This window comes from Haliotis rufescens, unplaced genomic scaffold (assembly GCF_023055435.1).
Source record: "Haliotis rufescens isolate VD_foot unplaced genomic scaffold, xgHalRufe1.0.p SCAF_14, whole genome shotgun sequence".
Lineage (NCBI taxonomy): Eukaryota > Metazoa > Mollusca > Gastropoda > Lepetellida > Haliotidae > Haliotis > Haliotis rufescens.
Window position 1 is genome coordinate 19329482 of NW_025963824.1, and position 15636 is coordinate 19345117.

Here is a 15636-nt window from a genome sequence, read left to right on the forward strand (position 1 = left end):
CTGAAAATCAATACAGCAGATAACCCCATTATCACAAATGCGACCTCGCGGTTTTTCTGAGCCTCTGACAGTGTATAAAACTGACTCATTGTTGGTCTCGGTATTGGGTCAAGTTTTTTCCCATAAACGAGGAAGTATTCGTGCATGGCAGATTCGACATCCTTAAACGTTTGAATTGAATGTCCTTCCTTACGCATTTCTTCATGAATAAAATCTAATCTCTTCATTCTCTGCCGCGTATATTGTGACTGAGCTGCTTGGAGTTGTTCTAAAGCTTTGTTATGTCGTTTACGCTCCTCTTCAACTTCTTTAGCGTTTGATTCCCTCATACTAGAAAATAAAAAAATTACTCCCCGAAAAAGCTAGAGCATTAACAATAGCTCCACCGACCTTCATCTCAATTGTTGCCATATGTTTAATAATATAAAATATTCAAATGTTTAATTAATTACTTCATTATGTCTTCCGGGATAAGCCCTTGTTTGATGAGTATATCCTTCGTTGCCATAGATAATCCAATATCCAGAACCATCATTCAGATATCATATCCATTAAAATCTAGCTTGGGAGGTGTGGCTTTTGTAATCATTTTAGCTATATGGGCATAGCCAATGGCCAAGCCGGTGACCACCGCTGAATGATACGTTGCGTTTACCAACATTTTACCGTCTGTAACTGGAGTAGTCATGCTTCTTATAGCATTATCTGCGGGCTAACCTCTAATTGAACTTGTTGTTGCATTGGGGGTGACGTTTTCTCTTCTCCGGTCTTATAAAACAACCATAAAGCCGCTATACCAGCAACTCCTACTAGTGCCCATGTTTTAATCGGATTAATATTTGAATTATTTATTAATTTCGCTTTCCTCACCAGTCCTCCCTTTCTTCCTGCGGCTATTTTCAAAGGATTCTTTGTCACTCTGGGTTTTAGTATTTTCTCATTCACATGTGGTGGTTCCTCATTCACATGTGGTGGTTCCTCATTCACTCGTTGTTCCTCGTTCACTTGTTGTTGGGTTTCCGCAATCTGTTGTGGTGTCACCTGAGTCTCCATTATTTATTTGAACTTCGTTCTTTATATTATTAAGTGGGCACGTATGTTTAAATTGACAATACCTAGCCGTTGTGGTGAACGGAGCTAAGAACATTCCGTATCTATGATAAAACTCACAGCTCACTGCACTTATAGCGTGTTCAATGAATGGGTCTTTCTCGAGAGATTCGCATAAATACATGCGATGTTCTGCCGGGATAGGGAGAAACGTACTAGCTACGACTGTGTATAGTTGTAACATAGCCGACCCTATCGTTTTAGTCAAGGTAGCTCCCAGTCTAGACTCGTAACGCGCGTACATTTTTTTAATCTCTTCGTCAGTCATGTTATCAATTTTTTCGATGGTATAATTTTCCCCCAAATATTGGGAACATTTTCCACCGGCTACCAAAGCTGCGAGTCTTTCTCTATGTTTATCTAAAGATTTATCTACATGTTGATCAGGCTCAGATTCTTTGAGCATTTGTTCGATGAGTTCGTCGCATTCCATAATGTAATACCTACATGGCATATGCAATACATCCCGTAATAATGAACTGTTGCGAAAGAATGATGATTTCGAACCACATTTTATGTCATATTAACCGCTAATGTTCAATTTGCTACATTTTTGCTACATTTCCTATAATTTTGCTATAATTTTGCTATAATTTTGCCACATTTTGCTAAGCAATTGCATAAGCAGCTGGTTGATCGGTTTTTAATACGAGTTTACAGTGCTTCGTTGCCGCTTACAGTTTTCTGACTTTATCTCGTTCGAGCTTGGTATAAATGACATTATTTTCGCGTAAACATTCCTCGAATGAATCTCGATCTTTGCAATGAAAGAGTGCTACCCATTTGGTCTGCTCTCTGAGATCTTTCAGGACAGAGTTGTATTTTTGAGTAAGTACCCAAACGCTATGCTGATTATACCGACCGGAGAATGCTAAATACGAAGGAGCATATCTTTCTTTTTTGTGAGTTCTTTACTCGCACTGCAGTCGTCTCTTACGAAAAGGGTTGATTCTCCTTTGTATTTTTCGTGACATACTCGTAAACAGTCTTGTAAACGATTGCCCGGATCGACTCTGTGTACCCCATCGTCATTCATTACCCAATTTCTCGATAGGTATGTTTTATTAACGCTTATAGTCGGGCACAAAATAATAATATGATCAAAAACGTCCCGATAATGACTTTGTAAAATATCTAGAATAAAAGTTGTTTTTCCACAGCCCGTTTGCCCGCATATGATAGCCCAGTGCGGATCTTTAGGTAAAAGATTATTAATAGATTGCTTGCACGAATCGTCCATTCTGTATATTAAGTTGCGCATCCATAATCACGTACAAATATATGTTCAATTTACCGGCCAATTCCTGGAGCTTCGTTATCTGTATGGTGACACCCTCGCTAGCATTTTCTATTCTCCTCCCACTGCCGTGTAGTTGGTCATCGTCCGTTGTTCGCATGTCGAGCCATAGCGCGTACTTCGGGGTGAGGTATTCACCCATTGATACACTCCCGAGAGACAGATCTTTCACGACCGCCATAACTTCCGGGCTTCGTTTTATAGAAGGGAGTTTTTTAATCTCATCCCAATGGTGTTTGCTAGCATTCCTTGACTATATAGTTGATTAGGAACGCCCTCGATAGTCAATTCTACTTTTGTAGTCTTGGGATTGTAAAACTTCTCGGTATTTCTTTTAAACGCATCGGAGGGGTCCTCGAACAACATTAAAATACCCTTCAATGACCTCGTGGGAATGTTTAGATTGATATTCCACATCGTATCTTTTTTGTCCCTCGTGATCTTTCGATGTCGCAGCACGCGATCGTACAAAATGGCTAAACTTCCCGTATAATGGTTACCAATTTGTCTGGCTAATTCGGGATCCATTATCATATCGTACTCCAGCGAGATATTGTCAATGGAATAGCTAGCATCTTCACCACCGGTTCTGATTACTCTACCGTTGTCATTAAAAGTGAGTTCGTATTCTAACCTATCGCCTAGGGATGCTTGATAAAAGGGCATGTGGGAATCTAGTAATTCAAAGTCTAGGGGAATATAGAATCGGTTACCTAATGCGTCGGCAACGGCCTTATCTTTTACGACGGTATCATCACCATTTTCAGCACCTACGCGCAGTCTCAATGTGTTCCGATTACAAATACCTTGGTACTGTAAGTTTTCCCGCTCTTTATTCGTTCTCCAGAGATCCATGTAACAATAGTATACATCACTATCGTCGATACTCAAAACCTCATTACCGCTAATTTTAATGGCGAATTTCTTAACGATAGCACGACCTATGTTCTGAACGGGCTCCCTGTTAACGTCGGTAGAAGTCAAAATAATCGTAAATGCTAGTCGGAACACATCGTGTGCGCCGAGATTAGGAAAGCGAACCAGAAGCGTTTGATTCTGATCGAAGGTACTAGGGTTATTAGTTATAGTTACAGACTGACGAATTGCTTTGACCCCTAATGGATCTCGAAGTCTACGTTGTGGGTTTAACTTGCGTCCGTATTGCGAAGACAATGTTATATTGAAATTATATAACCATATGTTTAATATAAAAATGACCGATTTTGATCTAGATTATTTAGATAACCCGAATCCAATAGAAGAGGGTACTGATGAAACCAGCTTTATGAATCTTAACGATGAACTTTTGAACCCAACCGTAAATGATGAACTTTTGAAACCAGCCGTCAATGATTATTACGATACCTTTAAAGATGATAGTCCTATTGTTCGTGATTATTCAAAGTTTGAGATAGATAGTAAAGGAATATTGCGACTGCGTGGCTCTCCGGATATTGACCTTATGCATTCTCGTACTCGTAAGCCCCTAGCCTTGTCTACGATAGCCACTAAACACGGAATCAGCACTGTTCGTGATAAATTAGGTTTTGTAGACTACTCACGACTTTCCGCGAAGACTACTAAGGTTCTTAGGACTGTTCGTACTGAACTCAGTAACACAGATAATTTGGAAGCTTCCTCGAAGGTGGCCTTGGACGGACTCGAAGAAATCTTTGGTACCTACTACGATAATTCCACGGTCAGTGTATCACCATATTCGGAGTTCAGTATGAGGGAACTACGAGGTCTTGACAAGGCAATGCGAACAATGCAGGGAGAACTCACCAATAATATGGCCAATATATCCGAAATCGATAAGCATATAGTTTACGAGAAAAAAAAACTTGAACAGGCGGGCGATGAATTCAGTAGACGCTGCGTAGCGGAAAGATTGCGTAACTTAGAAGACGAAAGATCGGCCCACCTCGAGGCTGCTTCCACTAATAGAGAGGCAAATCAGTCGAATTCGAGAAACTATCGATCGAGTCCTCAACGATGACACTACACAGGCCGATAAAATTAAAACATTGTTCAGAGAACAGGGAATAACAATTGCCAGTATTTTAAACGCGTTGGGATTTATTATATCGACTTTGACTCTCGCGTTAACTGGTGGCACAGGTTGTACAGGTGGTAGCAGCGGATGGTATAAAAGAGTGGATAAAAAAGCATTTAAAAGCATTAGGTTCAGCACTGCACTGCATTAGTGTCTGCACTTCCCGGTATAATAGGGAGTGTTGTTTCCTGGCTCTTGAATTTATTAGCTAAGACCTCCACTTGGCTTAGTCAAAACTTGTGGGCACTGATCGTAGCAATTGCAGGGCTGTTGTACGTATCCGCTAAGAACTATTTAACCAAATCATGAGTAAATCAAATCATGAGTAAACCAGCCACGACTGCACCCACTACAAGCGCAGTTTTTTCATCGATATGTTGTTGATTTTTAGCCGCAATATGCGGTGGCACTTGTGGTTGTTTGCAGTAGGAGCGATAGCAGATAACTGTGGCTTGACTATTCCCGTTTCGCCTGTGATTGTTTACGTTATTAATTCGACGTTAATATCTGAATTTATACCTGGTTTTTGTTGATCAGTAGCGATAACAATTTTATTATTATAGCCTATCACTTGACCGATCTTAAGTTCCATATTACTCGGAGACATGTATAATCCCGGCGCATAAACGTAGTCCACTTTGGATTGAGCGTACTGTAATACATCTTGAAAACGTTTTATAGACGATGGTATGTCAACTGGTGAATTAATGGCGTCCTCCACGTTTGCGACAAACTGTTTTTGTGCATCGAACGCCGTCCCATTACCGATAATGGACGTTCGTGTTTGCGATTGTGCACCAAGAATTCCCCATACATAAGTTCTTATCGATTCATTAACTCTTTCAAATCCTGGGTTAGTAAAATTATTTTCCGTTTTATCATTAAGAAATTCATTCCAAGCGTCTCCAGGTGGTTGCTCAACCTTTTGGATGGTGAAAGCAACACCACCCTTAAAGTTCATACGATCATCTCTCCACTCGTTACTCGAGAGGGCAAAGCTCGGAAGAAGCCGACCCCTTTTCAGTAAATCATCGCTGACTTCTTTAACAGTTCTTTGTTCGCTGTACGGAACACCTAGACCATGGTTTGCTCCTTTAATGTGCCAATCTTTACTCATAGAAACATTAAATCCATTACAAATACGCTCATACGCAGACCTATTGTACGGATTATTTGTGGAATTCCATGCTCTATCCTGCGGTAATGGAGCACTAATTTCTTTAAGTATACGTCTAATCTGATAGTACACGTGAAATAATAAAACAGACTTATTTAGCATATATCCTGGGGCATTAACAGATACACCACATCCCGTTGTGGCACACCATATGGCAAAGTTTAACTGATTCTGCAAAAATTGCATCGGATTATGAAACCAATCGTGCACCATTTTATCGCTAGTTGCCGTGACCCTGTACTTTTCAAAGATATCAGGGAATTTTATGAAAAAATCATCACCACAGGAATTTACCATAATCGATAGATTAGTAATGTGTCTCGATTTCATATTTAAGTTATGATATACTATCATTGTATATTTAATATGTATGTTACACTCCCGGGAATAACAAATGGTCAGTCTATTCAACTGCTTCATACTATCGATAACTCGGATGGTCAGCTCGAAGTAGCCCTATGCGATGTAACGTATTACCCGCTGTGGACCAATATAAGTGCTGCGAGAAATAATCATAATATATTGATATTAGATAAAAACGACTATAATATTGTTAGAAAATTCATTAATGTACCTGATGGGTATTACAGCGTATGCTCACTCAATGATGAAGTTTTTAAGCCTCATGGAGTTAGTATCACACAAAATGAGGCGACTGGGAGACTGAAATTCGACTCTGGAGAAAATAATGCAAAGATTTTAACGAACTTAGCAGTTACACTTGGATTTATAGATGGAGTAATAAGAATACTCAAGAAATCATCAAGAAAAACGAGAAAAAAAAGTTCATAGAACAGGGGAGGCAACAAGCGCGTGTTAATTATTCCGTGCCAAAACCAAAGAACTGGTTGGAGATTAAAAATAGATTGTTTACTATCGTTAGATCACATTTAGACAAATGCTTACAAAAATATATATAATAATGGAGAAAGCTATTAAAAAGAGAGAATTACCACAAGGTTTTTATTATATCAGTGATGTCAAACCAACCAAATACGGTCATCAATTGTTTCTTATCAATTTACAAGAAGAGTGTAATTATATAGTCTGGTCTCCTAGTAAAATGAACGAAAACCTTAATAAAAATGTTGAATATCGCTATATTGATAAAAATAATAAAGAATATTTTTATTAACATTTAGGCTCATTAAAGCAATGATTGGCCCCAGGTATTGGTGAGCTGGAGTCAATTTAACTTAATCTCATGACTATCATTGAATCGCATAGTCATTTTGGCATAAAAAATTACCCCTTTAGTAGCAGTATAGGTATATGAATCTGGCTCCAGTGGAAGTGGTCCAGAACCATCATGACCTATACTACTAAAGTAGGAATGTTAGTAAGTAAATAACACATATTGTGACAAGTATGTGCTTCTAAAATTGCTCTGCATTTTCTTGTGGAATCCTAGACCACACGTCCAGCAATATGGGTAAACAGTTTCTGAAGCGTCTGGGGTTGTGCTCGACGTTGATGTCCATCGAGATGTCCATCAAGGTCATTCCACAAACGTTCTAATAGGGTAAGAGCAGGCGACGTGGAAGGCAATTGGATAACTGTTCTCGTTCCCTATATAGTCAACAGTGGCACGTGCAGTATGCGGTCACACACACCATGACGCTGTCATGGGGGAGTGCGTGAGTAAGTGAGTATGGTTTAACGCCGCTTTTAGCAATATTCCAGCAATATCACCGCCGGGGACACCGGAAAATGGGCATCCATCATTACATTTACACTTGAAAGAAATTACAACAAATTGAAAAGCATCAGGTATAAAAAAAACATTCAATATTTTAACTTTTCTGACAAATCTTTGCTTCGTCTTACCTTTGTACATCTTCAGTGTGTATGACCTTTAGCCTTCTCGATGCCACGGGGCCAATAATGGATTCCAGAAAATGACTCTTTGCAACTACTACCATTTTAAATATGTGTAAATGTATCTCAACTTACTCATGAAGTTCGGATTCTGATTGGCTGAGACCCATTATATAAATTTCATTGTAGCCCCGCTGAAACTACATTCGCATCATATCATCCGCAGTTTTGTGACTCGAAGTAATTATTCAATACTCCATCCTCCGGGTATTTGCTATAGTTTCCGAAATAAATAGATCTGGTGGGAATAGCTGGTAAATAGTGTGTTCTATGTCGTCTAGCGCTTCGATAAATGAGAAAAATGTCAAACTGTAGTATTCTTACCCATGTGGACCAATGCTTAAGACATCCCACCAACATAATTAGGCGTGCGGTACATAGATTCGTGGTCCACGGTTGATATGGGTGACATTGCACCCTTTATATATACCCTTCGGGGTCGGGGAACATAATTAAACATAGAGGGTACATCAACCCATGGCCCCCTCGAGACCGTAATCCAAGTAAGACTATTGATGTTCAGATCTCTACAAGGGGAACGGAGGCCAAGTCGTGTAAGGTGCCGCAATTCGCTGTGCGGTTTTGGGTTCCTTGGGCACCCCAGAAGCCTAGGTTTCTAGGTTTGTCAGCACCACAACCGTGCTTCTGCGTTACACTAAAGGAATAAATGTTTCAGCCCTGCATCACTTCGGCCTTTCTTCCCACATTAATCTGACATGCCATGATGTAACTGGAATACTGTTCACAGTTATGCCGAATCAACTCATTCCTCACACAGACCTCAGCGAAAGAGGATTTGTTTTAGTCTGCATTCTAAACGACCGGTTTTCATGCCAATCCCATGACTCATAATGACGAAAGGAGAGGTGCAGATTATCTTAGATTCCCGCATATTGAACTCACTAATTCTTGGTATTGACTGTGCCTGACTTAACTTCAACTGGGAATGAGACAGATAATACAATATCTGATACAATGAAATGTCTTCATGTGATCCAGACACGCCATAACCAACTAAAGAAAACAGTAAACAGTATTAGTATTGTTGCGTTTATTGTTTAATCCTTCTTTGACTTTAAATGCATATCAATTAAAATGAAAACAGAGCACATATTATGCCTTTGTATTAGAAAGGAGATCATTCGGTTGTGTCAACCTACAGTCCAATATCACTCATTGGAGGGATTGGTAAAGCTTTCGAGAGAGTTGTATTTCATCATCTTAATAACATATAATGACAATAAAATGAATACAAATACCAGTCAGGCTCCCACAAAGGCCATTCCACTGTCCATCGGTTTGAATAACGTTATCAAACGTGTATATTTTTTGTTATAGGGGGAAATGTTGCACTGTTTTGTGATTTGTGTGAAAAGCATATTATCGCGTTTTTGTTAAAGGCTTTAACAAAGTAGAAATGTATGGTTTGTTGTTTTATTTTGGAACTTTCTCTCTATGAATATGCGCTTATTTTAAGGATAGATAACATTTTGTAAGTCCAGTATGCCATTTTTCCTTACCATTCCCATCAGATATCGATGTTGAGAAACCTTTTCTTTTTCTTTATCATTATTATCATCCCCTTGTTTTTTCGTTATTTATTTGTTTGTTTTCGACACTGAAAAAGCTATATTAAATCCACATTTCATACATGACTGGAAAATAAAGCATAATTATGCTGCTTGTGGCATATGCTGTGCATACTGCTATAGATATAACAACACCTATATACCATACAGAAGCTACTAGTATCTTGACAGATTACTTTTCATATCCCGAGTGTCTGTCAATAAAAGGTAGAGGTAGAAGGGAAGGAGGGTTGCAATTTACATAAAGGACAACTTAAGTACTAAACATATAGATAACTAGGACTCGAGGCAGTTCGTGTAAAGTTACTGGTGAGGCTGATCACCTGTTACCTGGTACATGCCTACGTTCTATCGAGCTGATAAAAGTACTCAATTTGGGACTTGAATGGTATGTCAATAGGTGAAGCGGATGATCTAGATATCGGTATTATAGTAGCAGGATTTCTTGACATTGATTACCATAGCATTCATAAAGAACGACTAGACAATTTGCAAGCAACGTATATCCTTTGTCAAATTACTACTGAAACCACAAGGATTGCTGAACATTCCGAAATATAGATTTAATATTTGTTTCAAATTATAGTAATGTATGTTCTCCGGGTCTTCTAGACCCTGCAAGAAAGCCAATGAAACGTATTCTTACTCAAAACGAGATTCAAAGGTTAATGACAATTGTGGTAGCATTTACTGAAATATACCAAAAGAGAAATGAATAATCTGTATTCTTCCCAGGTACCTCTCATATAATAGTATGAGATATGATGATTCAGTATCTATAGCTAGAGTAATGTTTTCGTGAATCAGTCCACAATCGAACAGTCGTAACGGCCACAACCTCCTCCAAGTATTATAAACGAAAACAATCTTGACAGCAGGACACGTATCTCGCGGCGCTGACGTCCAAGGTATACTTCTCTCAGTTTGATGTAAGTAAAGCCAATGGCCGAAATGGAATTTGCATATATTTTCCTTAGATTAACAGCTGAAACATATTGTATCCCCTTTAAGAAACTATCAATCAGTCACTTCAAACTTACATATTTCTATCGATGTGGAAAACAGCATCAATTATTCCGAAACACAAAAAAGGGTAGTGTAATTGAATGTATTTTGCGCTTACAAGTTGTTTATGGAACGTGTGTGAAAAATGTGTTCATGAATATGTATTCAGCTTCTTCAAAGAGTACAATGTCATTTAAACATGCATTCGGGTGTTACCCCGGGACATTCGACAGGGTACCAGCTGAGGGATTTCTATAATTGTATTTCAAGCTCGTTTAAAGATAAAGGCAAAGAAGTTGGGGTGCAGTATTCTGCGATGTTAGCAAGTCATTTCATAAAGTATGGCATTGGGTACTTTTGAATAACTTGCTCCCATAGTTAGTTGTAATTTAATGATCTGGTTTAATAGTTATCTTCATAATCAACATGATCAATACAAAAAAAGTATTTATGAACGGATACAATTCGTGAATATTTTTCCCTGATGGCAGTCGTCCCTAAAGGATCGGTGTTGGAACTATTGTGTATTCTTGTATACGAAAATGACATTCCTAATAATATAGATTATAATGTGCGATTTGTCGCGGATTATACATCACTATACCCAATAAGTGATCACCCAAGTAAACAGCAACAGGCCTGAATAATGATTTTGTAACAAGCGCAATAAGTTTACTCCAGAAAAAGCAGATTCAGTGAGTGAGTTGTCATCTAAATATTGGAGGAAAGCCCGAAGTGATGCCGCTTCGCAGATGTTTACAACTTCGGTGAAGCCCACGAGCACGGGTATGGTGCTGACAAACCTTGAAGCATAATCGGGGCTAACCGAGATTCGAACCCACAATCGCAGGTTTCTGGCGTGCCCAAGGGACGCAACTCTGTACAGCGAATCGCGGCGCCTTCAGACGGCTGGGCCAACCGTGCCCCCAGAAAAAAAACAGAAGCCATAAAACACGTTTATATGGGAATGCGTAAAAAATATGTACATGAAACAGAGATATAATTCAATCTGTACTTACATTTTTCTCAGAATCTGGTAGATATAATTAATCGATACGGTCTTACATTTCAATAATCTACTTATAATCTAGTGGTCATATTATAACTTACTTAGCAATAATCAGCAAATATATTTATAAAACATTAAATGTTATGCAAAATGTTTTCATGTCTATGTATTGAATCAGCATCAAGATAAGTCTTTGGCTTTTTTTAGTAATCCATTTCATTGTGATATGAATAAGTTTAAAACACATACGCGTATTTGCTGACGATACGTCAATCCTCATAGGTCATCAAAGATTAACCAGTTGCGGCAGTCCAATGTATTACTAGTAATAGTGATTTTGTTAAAATTTCAAACTGGGTCAACAAATGGAAAGTAGGATACACTCCCGATAAGACTGAAAGCATAACGTTCGCCCTTAAAGTCGATCCCGAAAATAGGCCGAAATTATATCTGTATGATATTCCTATTCAAGAAGTATAAGCACATGAGTACTACACTTCAACATGCGCGTCTAGCAATGACCAATACATTCAGTGTTTCAAAGTCTGCGATAAGCAGACAGGGGAACAGGTACCAACTAACTCAAACCCAGTTATGACAGGAGCCAACCGTATCTGACAGCGTTTTTATTCTTTGTAACATGTCAAATATTCAGATAATCACAAGCTAAACACTGCTCACCATGCTGAAATTAAGTTTACAGATTTCGTGTTACCGTTTGCTGATTAGGTTTTAAAGTTTTAAAGGTATTGTTATTCGCATTAATTTCCTGACGCATTTTAGACCAGGGGGCGACACGTGCATTAATTTAATGATTTACAGTAATAATCAAATTTTGAGAACGCCCAAACTTACCTTGCGATAATCCAAAATTAACTTGTAACTGGAGACATGATCTCCCTGCTGTACAGCATTCTCAGTTCCAACCAGTTTGTTTAGGCTGTCAAACTGAAGCACGAAGTTCACCTGCAAAGCAAACAGTAAATTACATTAAAGCATGACATGTTGTATAGTGCAAATTATGCATGTTTAAAAAAACACCAAAGAGACAGTACAACAATTATGACAATATGACGGATGTGAACTTGAAGATAAGAATATCAAGACTTTCGGAGAGTTACGCCAAATTCAAAGTGGTACCTTCATAATTCATTATTTAAAAAAATAGTATTGTCGAATGTATTGACAAAATACACGTTTGAATACACACTTTTTTATATTATGACACTTAACTTTTTCTCACCAGTATCAACAGTGAAAAATGAAAAATTGTCAGATAAATCAGACCTTATTGAGGTCCAACATAGCCGCAGGTTCAAGAATATCTTACGCACCCGATTATCAAAAACCTTAGTCAGTCTGATATTAAAGCTAAAGAAAGTGAGTTGAATCTGAAGCTGAGAAAAAAAGATATAGAGAAAAATGAGCTTAGACAATACAGCAGCCGCAATAGCGTCGGCATCTTTGGCATCCATCCAATTTGTGCATGGTCGTCATGATACAGATTCTCTAGCGCTGGACATTGGTGAAGAAATGTTGGAATTGTTGAGCAGTGTTCGCGTTGATGATCAGTATGCATGTTTCATCTTGAGTCACTCCAAAGTTGTATCGAAGATTGATGATGAAGAAAATCAATTACTTTTGATTGGTCAAATGGATAATTTATGAATTTTTTTTACTATTGTTATTATAAACAGTACATGTGGACAATATGAACAATGCAAACAGGAATAGAGATTGTTACAACGTATGTCATATCAGGATCGTTTTCAGACAGAGATAATTACCTTCGTGTTGAATGCCAAACCACTGAATACCAGAATCTGGTGACCAAGTTAGTCTGTATCTAATATAAGTGTGTTAAAACCATGACACACATAATGGTCACTGCCTAAGAATCACATTTAAGGAAATGTATAGCTAGGATGTATGTTATCCTCTTGATAACTAATGTTCATCGTGTTAGTGTCAATCAATATATATATACTTTTATCATTTATCAGATAATAAAGGTGTATGCTTTAATCATTTACCCGACAACTATTGTCTATGTTCTTATAAATATCCTTTTCCGGATCTGTCTACGTTTTCTTAGTCAAAACAAAGTGCTGTTTTTATCGGGAATTGTGCAGAGTCACTCCAAAACCGTTAAGTCGGCACTTTTGAATTTGACTTAATATAATTTTGTCAATGTCGTGCAACTATGGATAAATTTAGTTATTTATCTCATACTTTGTGGATTGTGAGAACGTTGCTTTGTGATGATAGTAAAAAGGGCGTTCTGGACCGGAAGTCGGGGGAGTTGGGGGATTTTCATTATTTATAGTAACAGGGAAATGCCCTCGTGCTAAAAATAGATGTGTGACGTGTCGATCGTGTATCAGCATAATCTTGAACTGTTTTTGCTTGAGTCAATATATCAAATGTATATGTGTAAGGGAAAACAATAATAAGCGTGGAAATGATCATGAATTTAACGAAAGATATAGTTAAACGAGGCTAACCATATAACTCTTAACAAGGGAACCTCGCCTTGTGTATAAAACGAGTTAGTCCTAGCCGTGCGTGTCTCAACATGTCACGCCTGCAGCCAATGAAAGCGCGCTTGAGTGGACTGGTTTATCGCGTAGGGGGTAATTCACTATAATCGCGACAATAGCTATAGGACACTATATGTCATTCAACAACCTGTCACCCCTTTCTATGGGGATCAGTGCAAAGCAGTGTTATTATACGCGTTGTAAGTGGAGTGGGTTAGAATGATCTCTTCCAGATAGATAGCCGGGAGTATGTACCAGTTGTATCAACTTCGCGTATCCTCTGAATGCGAGACATAAGTTGACTATACATAAGTGGTGTGTGCATTGAATTGGGTTCAGTACAAGCGTAACCATGCCAGCAGACGGTTGGAAAGTGTATTTGTCTAACATCTATTATGACCCGAAACACCCAGGCTCCTTTTCCGGACCAACTAAGCTTTATCATATTGTCAAGAAAGAGGGAAAATTTGATATCAGCTTACATCACATTAAGAAGTATCTTGCTTCTCAAGACGCTTACACGTTACAGCGACCATTGAGATCTAAATTCAAAAGGAAAAGAGCAGGGTATGAAACTCCCAAAAATTTCAGCCAGACCACAGGACTGGCTAGCTGAAATACTTGCCAGCCCTGACCAAAACCTGCCTGCCCACTGTCATCATATGTTTCTCAGGATAAGCTAACGGGGTTTATTTTTGGTTACATTTTATCATTCATCTTTACATGTGAATTAATGCTTATCATCGGGAAATATTTTGAATATTTTCACATATAAAATATAACCCGACCGTCGGGCAGGGGGATTTGAAAATCTGGCAGCCAGAGTTGAAATCAACCCGTCTCGGACGGTCGGGCAGGCAGGTATTTCGAACACTGAATAGGGTCGTGGCTACTGGACTGAATGACATATGGGACATAGACTTAGCAAATGTATCTAATATCCTGCAGACAATGATGGGTTTAAATATTTTGTCATTGTAATTAACATTTTTACTCGGTATTTGTGGGTTGAACCAATGCAAAATAAAACCCCTGATAGTGTCATTAAAGCTTTGAAAAAGATATGTGTTCAGGCAGATTTACCTAATATTATTCGATCAGATAAAGGGGGTGCGTTTAACAACAGGAAAGTGAAATCCTTTTTTAAACAAAAAGGCATCCTTATTATGTGACACAGAATGAAACCAAAGCTTCTTATGCTGAGCGGGTTATTCGAACTCTTAAGACAACCATGTATAGGTATTTTACTTACCAACAGACCTATCATTATTTAAACATTTTACAAGATTTGGTAAGCGACTTCAACAATAGACCTCACAGATCATTGAAAGAGCGTGCGCCTACTGACATAACATTAGAGAATGAAGCTTAGGTATGGACAGAACAATATATTGACCCATAGAAAAAATCTGTAAAACCTAAATATCACCCAAGGCAAAGACAGAAACCATTCAAGTTCAAACTAGGTGATCAAGTGAGACTGTCTCATTTGAAACATGTATTTCAAAGGGATTATCAAAAGAAATGGACAGAGGAGATTTTTATTGTATACGGACACTATTATAGAGGGGGTATACCTGTATATCGTGTGAAAGATATGGCAGATGACCCTGTGTCAGGGAGTTTCTATGGGAATGAGTTACAAAAAGTGCATAAACCTGAAGATGCTATGTGGCGGGTAGAGAAAGTATTGAAAAAGAGGAAGAGAACGGGCAGAAAGGAGGTATTAGTCAAATGGATGGGCTACCCAAAAAAGTTTAACAGCTGAATCCCAGAGGCTGACCTGCAAGCTATATAAGGAACAGACAATGCCATACGTCACTCATTTGGAGCAAGACCATCGTTCCGTCAATGAGCTGGAGATTAAGCTGCCCCCAATATGGATAACGGTCCCATCTTGTACAAAACAAACAGAAGAACTACAATGATAGTGTACATATTCTCTGCAGCAGATTAACCTGTTATATAAAACAAA

General features: G+C 38.4%; 1 protein-coding gene across 1 annotated transcript in view; it reads right to left on the minus strand.

Annotated features, from left to right (window-relative positions):
* The window catches only part of LOC125379140, an 85905-nt gene that overhangs the window by 57742 nt on the left and 12527 nt on the right, over positions 1–15636 (minus strand). Inside the window, exon 2 of the mRNA XM_048395107.1 lies at positions 11977–12087. Within this exon, the coding sequence (XP_048251064.1) occupies positions 11977–12087 (111 nt within the window). The remainder of the gene's footprint in view (positions 1–11976; positions 12088–15636) is intronic.